Source organism: Zingiber officinale, chromosome 2B, assembly GCF_018446385.1.
Source record: "Zingiber officinale cultivar Zhangliang chromosome 2B, Zo_v1.1, whole genome shotgun sequence".
NCBI lineage: Eukaryota > Viridiplantae > Streptophyta > Magnoliopsida > Zingiberales > Zingiberaceae > Zingiber > Zingiber officinale.
In genome coordinates, this window is record NC_055989.1 from 131,971,035 (window position 1) to 131,983,531 (window position 12,497).

General features: G+C 36.5%; 2 protein-coding genes across 4 annotated transcripts; one reads left to right on the top strand and one right to left on the bottom strand.

The window, feature by feature from the left end:
- Window positions 1-45: 45 nt before the first annotated feature.
- Window positions 46-3,808, bottom strand: LOC122048722 (U-box domain-containing protein 52-like). The gene is made up of 8 exons (XM_042610256.1): window positions 3,712-3,808; window positions 2,646-2,739; window positions 2,316-2,539; window positions 2,176-2,230; window positions 1,803-2,073; window positions 1,613-1,714; window positions 366-1,529; window positions 46-273 (listed from the first exon to the last, which is right to left on the bottom strand). Exons 1-8 carry the CDS (start codon window positions 3,806-3,808, stop codon window positions 202-204), a joined length of 2,079 nt encoding a protein of 692 aa, XP_042466190.1. The 3' UTR covers window positions 46-201.
- A 1,777-nt stretch (window positions 3,809-5,585) lies between these two features.
- LOC122047274 (UDP-N-acetylglucosamine transferase subunit ALG13 homolog) lies at window positions 5,586-8,924 on the top strand. Of its 3 annotated transcripts, none has more exons than XM_042608441.1 (4): window positions 5,586-6,045; window positions 6,167-6,403; window positions 7,979-8,078; window positions 8,414-8,924. In XM_042608441.1, exons 2-4 carry the CDS (start codon window positions 6,224-6,226, stop codon window positions 8,668-8,670), a joined length of 537 nt encoding a protein of 178 aa, XP_042464375.1. In that variant the 5' UTR covers window positions 5,586-6,045; window positions 6,167-6,223; the 3' UTR covers window positions 8,671-8,924. The 3 variants fall into 3 exon arrangements, with proteins under 3 accessions (XP_042464375.1, XP_042464374.1, XP_042464373.1); XM_042608440.1 differs by having other exon boundaries at window positions 5,586-5,845; XM_042608439.1 differs by having other exon boundaries at window positions 5,586-6,403.
- The last annotated feature ends 3,573 nt before the right edge of the window (window positions 8,925-12,497 follow it).

The following is a 12,497-nucleotide window of genomic DNA, read 5'->3' on the forward strand; positions in this document are numbered from 1 at the left end:
GTTGTATTTAGATAGATAAAGTTTGTAATAGAGAATCAATAAAACTTAGTCAATGAACTGATACACACAATTTCGTTAAAGAATATTATATGTTTGGCGACTACGTTCATCTCCCGCATAGAAACCCATGCTGGATGAAGTACACTAATAGTTGCCATAGGGACTCTTGTTATAGGACCAGACTCAGCAGTTCTTACCATCTTACGATGACATGTTCGCGTACCCGTTAAAACCGTGTCTTTCTTGGCCCATCAGCGGATCACTCATCGCATCCTACAAGAAATTCTCAACGATGATCAATCAGAAGATTCAGAACTCTAGTAAATTCACATTCTTGTTTGTTTTGATGCGATGAAATGGTTCACCTGATGAGAAATTTGACAGCCAGGAGAGCCATCCATCGGAGTCCTGATGGGGAAGAAGACGAAGTTGCAATCTCCTAGCGCCCTCAGCCGGTTCAATTCCGGCAGAACTACCTTCTCCAGATCCGGCCGGTCCTTCCGCCTGAGCTCCGTGCACTTGAGTGCTATCTCGGCGTAGCGCTGCGCCTCGTGGACGGGCCAATCGGCCACCTCCGGGTCGAGCATGGATTCGAGCTCCCCGCGCTCGATCGCGCGGCTGACGTGGTGGGTGAGCCCCATCGGCGGCTTGGCGGTGATGATCTGCAGCAGCATGACGCCGAGGGAGTAGATGTCGGACTTCACTCCGAGCATCCCCGTCTGCTGGTACTCCGGGTCGATGTAGCAGAAGGTGCCGGCGGTGGAGGTGACGCGGTACTGCGTCACGCTGTCGGCGACGGAGGGCGGCACGAGACGGGCGAGCCCGACGTCGCCGATCTTGCTGACGTAGTTCCGGTCGAGAAGGATGTTGGCCGGCTTGAGATCCCTGTGAACGAGCGGCTCGGGCTTCATGCGGTGGAGGAAAAGTAGCGCGGTGGCGATCTCAGCGGCTATGCGGAAGCGGTACTGCCAGGGGATCGCCGGCGTGTTGCCGCGCCGGAAGAGGCGGTCCTCGAGGCTGCCGTTGGCCATGTACTCGTACACGATGCAGCCGTACTCCGGACAGGCGCCCAGCAGCAGCACCATGTGCGGGTGGCGGATGCAGCTCAGCACTTCGATCTCCTGGTGGAACTGCGACCGCCCCTGGGCCGCGTCCGGCCGGAGAACTTTCACCGCCACTGCCGTGTGGTCCAGGTGACACTTGTACACAGGCCCGTAGCCGCCCTCCCCGATCTTGCGCCGGTCGGTGAAGTACTCCGTCGCCACCTCGATCTCATTGATCGTGTACTTCCGATACCGCAAATCATGGCGCATCGGTCCGATCGAGTCCCTCTCCGACGACTCCTTGATCGCTTTCATCTCTGCAGTCACTCTCTTCCTCGCTTCCAGCTCCGCGATGCGGTTCTCCGCCTGCCCCGCCTCCTCCATGGCTTTGTACCTCGTTTTCTCCCTCTCGGCCGCTTCCTCTGCCACATTGACTTCGTGAACCTTCTTCTCCTCCTCTATCTTCCACTTCTGCAGCTCCCTCGCCTATTCATTTCGCCCAAATCACGAAGCTTGAATCAATCTTCTGAACAAAAGGGGGGGAAAGTTCATTTTGCCCTAAAAATCACCTTTTGATTGGCCGTGTTTGCTTCCTTGCAGGCGTTGTTGTACATATCCATTGTATGCTTCAGCTCCAGCCTTAATCTCTTCATCTCTTCTTCCACTTCTTCCTGCAAACCAATCGAACAGATCCCCTTTTCCTCATCCGATTCATTCAGCTTAATCTTTCCTACAAACCCCCGAAAAACGAACGCTTACCATTTGCGACGACGATGAGGTTGCGGTGCTGGCCTGCGAGGCGTAGGAGAACTCATTTCCGGTGGAGTAATCCACCGACTTGAGCGGCGTCGGGACCGACTCGAAGCTGCGATCTAGGCCGTCGGATCCATTTGATAACCTCGGAGGCAAGGCCTGTTCGAAGCTCACCCGCCCGCCGGAGCTCACGAAGGATATGTCGGTGTCCGACGACGTCGAAATCTCGGCGTACGACTTCGCCGTGTATCCTCGCAACCCTCTTGTGAACGGTGACCTATTTTATCGATATTCCAAGAAATTAAATTAAATTAAATTAAATTTTAAAATTATTTTTTTACAAATATGCAATTATCTCCCTTCTAATTCTATTATTTACCGTATCGAATCGTTGTGACGCAAATTGTAACTCTCTTTCCCGGGCTCACTTTGTGCTACAAGAGTGAAATTGTTTTATGTAAGCGTGTGAAATAAATAAATAAATAAACAAACAAAAAATTCCAAAAATAGAAGGCTAACCTTTGGGAGTTAGCAAACTCCGGCGAGGGGTCATGCTATCGACATTGAGAGGGGGCTTCAGGCTCATCGAGTTTTGAATTTGAGCCCGCAAGGGAGAGGTGGTCGGAGCCGACCGAACCGCGTTCCGCATGCCTAACACTTTCCCCTTCGATATAATGACCACCGTGCAAAAGTCAGGTGCGCCCTTGGTGATGTGGGTTGACAAATCGGGACTTTTGAATCTTCTAACATATCGCAAAATCAAACACATAATTCACATAGCAAAATGACTAAATTTTATAATTTAGCACGACATTTCTTTCAAAATTAAAGTTAAGCCAAGTGTATTACCTCATAAATCCACTCTTCGCCGGAGCGCCAAGCACCAATTTCTCTATTGCCACTTGTGCTACAAACTCCGTTATAGCCTTGGCCACGTCACAGTCTTCGAGCAATATATCTTTGCATGTTATCTATCAATTAAAACGTTAAATTATTTCTTAGGGATATTTTCATCCCCGAATAAAAAATAATGAAAAAATGAGGGGTTAGAAAGTGAGTTATGAGATTACATCTTTCCGAGTACAAAAGCAACGAAATGGAAGGAAAATTTCCTTCATTTGTTGATCCATTGGCTCTTTGTAGCTACCTTCTTCGTCTAGAGTTACATGAGATTTAAAGAACAATGCAAGATAAAGAGGCTTTCGATATCTTTGAATGATCTCGTGTACGATTTGAAATACTCACTCGGGGTGTTAGTGATCTTGACGTGGATGAGAATGATGGTCTGGCCCCGGGTGAGAAGGTTGTCGATCGTCCATTTGAGAGCGTATTGGCTTCCCTTATTCTTGTTGATGGCTACCGCGACCAATGAAGATCCAACGTCTTTGTCGACTTGAGTCGAGTGCTTGTTGTTATACATCTTATTCAAAGAAGAGTATTTTGTCTCTTTTTTTTCTTGCTTAATGGATGCGATGTTAGAATTTTATAGTATAGAGGAAGAAAATTTTATAGTGTTCGAACTTACTTACCTACCGCTCTTCCCTCCCCTCCTTCATTTTAGGGACTACTTTTTTTCTATATTTAGTTTAAATATTTGTTTCCTTTATCACTTTATATTAAATTTGGCAATATAGTATTTATGGCATCAAATTTTAAACAATATAAAAAAAGAGAGAGGCCGTGATTCAAAGATTTCGAATCACCATACAATTTATAGATATTAATAGAAAACGAGCAATTTCAAGAACAAAAGGGTGGAATTGGGATAATTTGTAGAAAAATGAGTCCCCTTTCGATAAAAATGTCTTTTTTTAATGATTTAGATAAAATGAGGGTCTAAACTGATTTAGGAGACGAGCTAACTTTAAAATCACTTTAGCCGTTAATAAGTTAAGCCCGGAACCTATACCCGAACCTTGAATCTGGAACTGGAGTCTTTGTAGTATCTCAATCGTTGCGACGACCAGCGTCGGCATCGGCATCAGCATCGGCATCGGCATCGGCATCGGCATCCTCCGTCTAGGTTTCGGCCAACGTAGAGGAAGATGGCGGGCGACTGGAAGACTTCGGGAGGAGAGCATCTAGATGGAGGGGGAAGATTTTAAGTCTGGTTTACTTTGAGGTGAGGTGAGAACAGAAGGGGAAGGTAAAAGGAGCGACGTATTTTACTTGGTGATAGAATGAGTCAAGTCGTTCCTGAATTGTCTTTGAATGACTTGGTCAAAGTTAAACTTATGTCGACTCGTCCAATCTCGAAACTATTAAATACAAATTCGAAGGCTTGTCGAGTCCTATCAAGTTATGTTATATATAATCTATATTTTTTATTTTTTTTATTGTAAATATTGAACAATTTAATTAATGGTAATTATTATAGTTAAAATCTTAAAATTTGACAGTTTACTTTCACAAGCATCACCCCATTATTATTGTTTGATTTATTGTAAACTTACTTCTATGTTGGTTTTGTCTCGAGCTCGAGCTCGAGCTCGAGTTTGGGTTTGAAAGTTTGATTTTAATTCAATTTTTTCAAACTGAACTCAAACTTATGACTAGATGATTGAGCCGAGTTTGAGCTCAAATTTGTAAGCTTAATTAAACTCGAGCTCAAGCTCGAGCTAAGCCTTTTTATTTTTATTTTTGAGCTCAAACTCGAATTAGGATCAACTCGAGCTCAAGCTAGGATCAGCTTTGAGCTCGACTCAGCTCGAGCTTTACACAGCTCAATTACAACCCTGCTTAATGGATTAACCCTTTGTTTAATTAAAAGGATGGAAAATAAAATTAAGGAATATTTTTATCCGTGGAAAGTTTTACTTTATTTACTGACGCATTTTTTTTTAAAATACTCAATTCGCATACTTGATGCTTATTTTGTATCGATGCTCATACTCGTTTGCTCGTCAAATCGATTGTTATAATATAATAATCAACTAGCTAATAGATTTAAAAAATTTAAAATGATATGAAATCAAATCTTATATATTTGTCTAATTCTTTTAATTATATATATTCTTAAAATTAATTGATGTATCGTATTGAAAATAATAAATTTATTATCATAAACATTTTTTAAAAACTTTTATTAATTTTTTAATCCATCATTACATTATAGCAACAGATTAATTACTCTTCATGCAAGCCAAAAATTACTCTACATTAGGAAATTACTCTACATTATAATATCGGGTATGAGATATGAATATTTTCAAAATTACTTATATAATTTAGACAATATAAAACTTAAATTACATGAAAATGAAAAAAAAATGATTAATCAAACTAGTAACGTCGAGCTTAGGTGATCGATCTGATTTTACGAAATTTTTTCATCAGGCACTAGGATAAATCGGGAAGCGTTCACAGTAAACAGATAATATTCTTTAATTGCGTGTCTAATTCAAAGGAACTACATGAAAATAAAGGATCATCCTTTCGTGAATGATTTTAAAGAAAATTTCAGGTCTGAATTGGATGGGAAGTCTGAAATTAAAAACAAGAAGAACATAATTATATAAATATTTTTTTATCATAATAAAATTACCATCCACTAGTTCGGATCTCTAGTTCAAAATTTCTGATCCTCTTCCTAGTGAATAGATGCTACTTTTCAATGAATTCATTAAAAAAAATGAGGATTTTTATTTTTTTTACCTTATAAATATATTTAATGATATCTTTTCTTAACTTTTAGATTTTCACTTTTATTTTTAGATAGAAGCATTTTAGATTTTTATTTTTTATTTTTTTGGGATAAATTGATGAATTAAATATAAAAAAGGGCATCCTAGGAATAGGAGGAGACGATCCGGACTGTCCTGTTACTAGGTTTTATCTTCTCTTTCGCCGATCCTCTCTCTTTTTTCTCCTCATTTTCCATCCACGTTGCACAGCCGCGCCTCCTCTTTCTCCACTGCACAGCCGCGCCTCCACGCTGCACGGCCCCGCTTCTAGCGCTGCACAGTGGGCCTCCAACCGCAGCCGCTACAGCCATCAACCTCAGTCCTCAATATCTTGTTGTAGACAGATTCAGTTTTCTTTGGAACAGGGTATTTTGGATAATAAATAATTTAGTATTACGGAAATGATTTCTTTTCTTTACTCCGAGGATTCTTTTCTACTTATTCTTTTTCTTCTTCAATCCCAACCTCTAAATAAACAGATTTAGGAAACTTACAATTTATTTGCCAGTTAATTGTTTGTTTCCATCAACAAATTTTAATAAAAAAGAAAACACCCGAGTTTTAAGGTAATCTTGGATATTTAATTTTGTATAATCATACCAAGATTTTTGATGTATCGAGTATTTGTATCTTCATTGAGCACTTAACTTGAAACTATTAAAATGTGTGAATTTCTATCCTGGACAGATTGGTCATCTGAAGAATATTAAATTGTTTGCTCGAGGTTGTGTTAACTTCCTGCAAATGGATGGAGCAGGAAATGGTGGCAGAATAAGAAAAATGGTGTTTGTAACAGTGGGAACAACGTGCTTTGATGCTCTTGTTAAAGCTGTTGATTCTAGACAAATTAAAGAAGCATTGTCAAAAAGAGGTTACACCGACCTTATGATCCAAATGGGGAGAGGGTCATATGCCCCATCCAAGGTTCCCATCTCATTAAATTGTTCATTTGCTTTACTTATTTTGTATATCTTCATGATGCAATGTGTCAACAAAATTTCGAACTCTCTTGATAACCATGTTTATGTTCTTTGACATAGCACATGCTGCATGCCAATATAGTAATAAGATGCTAATTTCTTCCCAATACTTCTAGTTTGTATTTGAATGTACACTTAGCTCAAGGAAAAAGAACTAAAATACTAAAAACTAAAGTGTACGGCACAGTAGTTGTTATCTTATACGTCTTTGAATTATTTCAATATTTCTTGTCTTTGGACCTGGATGATGAAGTTAGTTGTCCTGGTATTTATGAGAAATTGAGTGTATCATGTGCCACGTGCATTAATCTTGTGCATTACAGTTGGTTGATAACATGTTTGGATGCATATACTTTGTGTAGTTCATAGCATTGTTGGTCTGGTGAAAAATAGTAGTCTGAATCTATAGCATACTAGTTTCAGTCCTAATAATTTTAAGAACTCTAAAATTTCATATTCTTGAATCGAAGGGGTTTCATTAAGACATTCTGAATACAAATTAGTTGTAATTCCTGCTTAGTACGCCCCCATGGAAAGCTAACAAGGAATTGTCATAATAAAGTTGTCTCTCAAATATTTGTATTATGAACTTAGTGATCTGATGGAATGGTATGTCACTTCTTACATAGTAATGGAGCAAAGTAAAATTCAATAATAAAGATCTCTTTTAAGAAACACATCAAGAAGTTATGGAGTTGCAATTGGCATCGATGAATAGAAGTCATCTTCTTCACAGATTCTGGGCTTTTCTACTTGGTGGATGAGGCAATTGTAAGGGCTTCTGCTATGGTCACCAGTGATTGTTCAAATCCACGACAACTATTGCTTGGAAAGAGAAGATGCTGGCTAGCTTGTCTGCTGATAATTCAGCAGATTTCTTTGGCAGCACCTAGGTGTTGCTGCTGGGGATAGGAAGTGAACTTATAGGGAATAAAGAGAAGTTAAAAAAATTTGATTGTTATAAATACACTTAATACGTAAGATGATGTGCTTTTTTATTATCTGATTACAACCATAGGTTTTTGGCTCTAACCAATGACTAATTTAAAATATCTTGCCATATATTTCTAGATTCACAAACAAAGTTAGACCTTTATTAAGTTTCCACAACTGGTCCAATTCAAACTTCTAGATTATTGGAAAAAAATGAATTTGTTTGAGCAATTATTTATGATGACTATAGAACTAGATTAAATTCATTGGTTCAGAAGAAATTATATTGAAGTTCATTGAGTTGTGATGTGTCAATGTTGCAGTATTTGTTTATGAACCACAGTAAAAGCTAACAAGAGGCTTCTACAGAATCCTTAATGCAGAACAAATCAAGATATAAAGATAGTAACTAGCTTTAACCTCACCGATGTGAAACTCGGATGGTGTTTTTAACTGAACTTTTCTTCACAGCCGAATGCATTGGTATTGCTACTATGCATTCTATTCTGCTTGATACAATCTAATATTTCTTTACTTCTTTGCTTATGAATATAGAAGATCCTTCTTGTTTGACCCAAATTTATAGGTTTCAGAAGAAGATGGGCCTCTTACAGTGGATTACTTTGCTTTCTCACCAAGCATTGCTGACTACCTCAAATCAGCATCCCTTATCATCAGTCATGCAGGTAAAGTTTATATAACCAATAGAAGAATAACTTATTCAATCTAAAGAGATTCATATACTTATTCCTTACTAGAATTCTATAAAAGAATATCATTTGGATTTTTAACATTGTGTTTGTTTGCACAAACACACTAAAAATGACAAGAGAACAAAGACACTTTGGGAGATACAAGCTAGTAGTTTTCTAGTGACATGATGGTACATTTAGTTTATGTCAATGACTATTTCTTTGCATGAATAGGGCATACTAAGTTTTCATCCTCTATATTTATGTTATGTTATTTTTTTTTTTTATCATGTCGAGCCATTTTATGTAATATAGCGTAACAATTGCAGGTTCCGGGAGCATATTTGAGACGTTGCAATTGGGTAAATCCTTGATTGTTGTTGTAAATGAGGACCTGATGGACAACCACCAAAGCGAGCTGGCAGAGGAACTTGCAGAGAGGAAGCACCTCTTTTACGCTCGGCCCCAGATGCTGCAGCAGACTATCGAAACCATGGATTTGGAGACTTTGGTCCCATATGTTCCAGGCACTCCAAAGCTGGTGGTTGACTTGATGAACAAGTTCCTCGGTTTCCCGACGGATTGAATGTACGATAAGGTGCTCATAAGCTTTTCCAAACAAAATGTTTCAGATAGGAGGGATTGCAATATGAGAATTGATTTGAAGTCTCTAGTCCCTTATGCACAAGGTGATCCTGTGCCAGTGGTTGATTGGATGAACAAATTCCTCTGTTTTCCATCTCATCTGTGTAGAACAAGCTGCTCCATAAGTTTTGGAAAACAAAATCTTTCAGATTGTAGGTTTTGTCATATGAAATCCAAAGAAGTATTGAGATCATTGATATTTGATTTAACTTTATTTTTTTTACGTTTCGTGCGTAAGATTGTTTTTTTTTTCTTCTTTTGATGATTCAGACACTCGACGATTTTTTATTTGATCTGTCTATGAAGTAAATTTGAAATATAATTTATGCACATTTAAAAGTCAAATTTTAGGATATTTATTCTATTTAAAATTTAAATTTAAATTTTTATATTGCTCATTATGTAGAGTTTTAGAATTATTTATCATCAACATGGACATCTAAAATCAAATAAATTTATAAAATATATAAATTTGGGTTTTTATAATTATTTTATGAATGATAAGCTTTTTACTGTTGTTTTCCCCTTTTTTTTAATCAAGGTTTCATGATTTGGTAAATTAAGAAGGTGATGGAAGTTGGGGAAATACATTATTTGGATGATGGATTCGACAAAAGTATTTCATAGGCCATTCATAGAAGTTTGTCATTAATCATCAAGAAAAATTAAGAAGTATAAATAAATCTTACGGATGATCTAACATCAAGATCACATAGTGTAATGTGCCTTAAATGAGATTTGAACACTTGTTCTTTACGAAATCGTCCTACCGTTTGCTATCTCACTATTGTTGGTTAGTCCTAGGAAAATGTACCGGTTCCACTGTACAAATTTTTTTTTACAAGTGTCAAACATTTCCTTAAATAACCTATTGTGTTATTTAGAAGTTAAATTAGGAATCGCAGACGGAACTTAACATTATTGATTCCAAATTTAACTTATCTGTTCTTAATGGTTTATATTTGAATCGCAAGCGGAACTTAACACTATTGATTCAAATCCACCTATGTTATTAATTTCATTAAATATTAATTCTTAAAATTGGTTTCCAGAACTACATGGCGAGGCACATGACTTTCTTGGATATGGGAGCAACCACCACCACCTAGACAAAGCCTTTTAAGGAAAGCTAATATTTAATTTCCTTAAATAACTCTAGGTTAACCAAAAAGAACAATCGAATCACAAATTCGAAAAAGAAGAAAACACAAACTCGAAAAACTAATTCAAAAAATTAGATCTAATGCCTATTGTATTTGGAATTCATACAAAAGAAATACAACTAGTATGATGCGGAAATTAATTACTAATTATACATTCCTTTTACCGTATTCCTCTTCTTATCTCGGACGTTGTGTGGGCAACGATCTTCCGAGACGAGAACCACCAAGCTCCTTCTTCTCCAAGCTAGATTCGGCCACCAATGAGAAGTAAGTCAGCCCTCTCAACATGAAAGGCATGCTTTCTCCATATCGAACCTGCACCATCATCGAATCATCACTGTAGTTATTGATTGTATAAAATTCACAAGAAAGATTTGTGTCACCTGTAGTCCATGCAGTTTTATTTCTCCAGGGGATGGCCAACTGGTATCTAGTTTGCACCTCTACCCCCTCTTTTATAATCCTTAGTCTTGGCAAATAAGAAAATTTTAATAAAAACTTCCTTAATTCTTTTGCCATGAAAAAGAAAAAATTAATTAATTAAAAATCAATTTTCTTTTTCCAAATTTCTTGGCCGACCACTTTCTCCCCAAAACAAGGAAAGTTTTAATTAAAACAAGAATTAAAACTTCCTAATTTATTTCTAGAAATTTATAAAAAATTTCAATAATTTTAATCCTTCATGATTGGTTAGTAAAAAGGAAATTTTATAAATTAAAATATTTCTTTTAAACATGTTATCTCTAACATGTGCATGCTTGTTATTATATTAGGATTAAGAGCACACACTTCCATAATAACTAAGGTGTTATATAAATGGGAACGAAAACATTTTAGGGATATTAATGGGAAAACTCAGAAACAATAAGGACATAATAATGTATTTCCCCGGTTCAAGTTCAACAAAAGTATTTGGATGATGGATTCAACAAAAGTATTTCATAGGCCATTCATAGAAGTTTGTCATTAATCATCAAGATAGATTAAGCAGTATAAATAAATCTTACGGATGATCTAACATCAACATCACATAGTGTAATGTGCCTTAAATGTGATTCTTATAAATGTTTATACAAAAGCTAAACTTTTAGTATACACTCCAACAACTATATCACCTCTTATCGTTCCAGGATAATAGTACAATGGTGATGCTCTCTAATAAATAAACAAGAGATCTAAGGTTTGAGTCTCAGCTACACTGTAGTGAATTTTTCCTCACATTATAATATTGATTAGTACAATTTTAAAGCTATAATTAATGTAGATTACAAGACCAACAACACATAGTCGCTCAATGCTTAACTAAAATTTAAATGCTAAATATACCTATATATGAATTATATTTCTTATAAGAAATAAATAATAGTTTAATGGATTCATTCATTGAATATTTGCATAGTTTTGACATTGGCTGGCAACCTAACGCAACCCTCCTCCTTTATCCGGACTCGGGACTGACCATGACCGATCGTCATGAGCGGAGTTTGTATTTAAGGAGAAGGTAGAAGTACAAACATTAGGTGAAATATACGATGACTCTAATATAACATGAGATAAGATGATATCAAAGTTAAAAATAGTAGCTAACAGTGTGTTTGGTGAGTCAAACAGACATGCACCACTAAGTAAAGAATATTGGTGGTGGAATGAGAAAGTACAAGAAAAAGTGAGGGAAAAAACGAATAACTTATAAGAAATTATATATTTGTAAGAACGAGGAAAACTTAAAAAAATATACAATAGCCAAGAAAAAAGCTCTAAAGTAGTGAGTGAAGAAAAAAATGAAAATTTTGAACGATTATATCAAAAATTGGATACAAAAGAAGAGGAAAAAAATATTTATAGAATAGCTAAAGTGAAAGAAAAGAAAACAAGAGATCTTAGCCAAATAAAATATATTAAAGATGAATGTAATAGAGTATTAGTAAACGATGGAGAAATAGAAGAGCGGTGGAAGAGATATTTTCATCAACTTTTTAATGAAGGTTTAGATGACCAACTTAACTTAGGTAATTTAAGTAGGTCAAATGAGTATAGAAATTTTATTTTTTATCGTAGAATTCAAACTTTATAAGTAAAACAAACTTTAAATGAGATGAATAATGGAAAAGTCGTTGGACCAGATGCTATTCCGATAGAGGTATGGAAGTGCTTAGGGAAATAAGGTATTGAATGACTTACAAAATTATTTAACATGATATTGAAAATGAAAAAAAATATCTGATCAATGGAGAATAAGTATTATAGTTCCTTTATATAAGAACAAGGGAGACGTACAAAATTGTACAAACTATAGGGGTATTAAACTAATGAGTCATACTATAAAACTTTGAGAAGAAATAATAGAAAAAGGATTAAGGAAGGAGATCACAGTGACAAAAAAATCAATTTGGGTTCATGTTTGAAAGGTCGACAATAGAAGCTATACATCTTCTTAGACAATTAATTGAAAAATATCGGGAGCAAAAACAAGATCTACACTTGGTATTCATTGACTTAGAAAAAGCTTATGATAGAGTCCCAAGAGAAATTATATGGACAATTTTAGAAAAGAGAGGCGCTAGCGTAACATATATTAATTAATTAAAAATATGTATGAGAATGT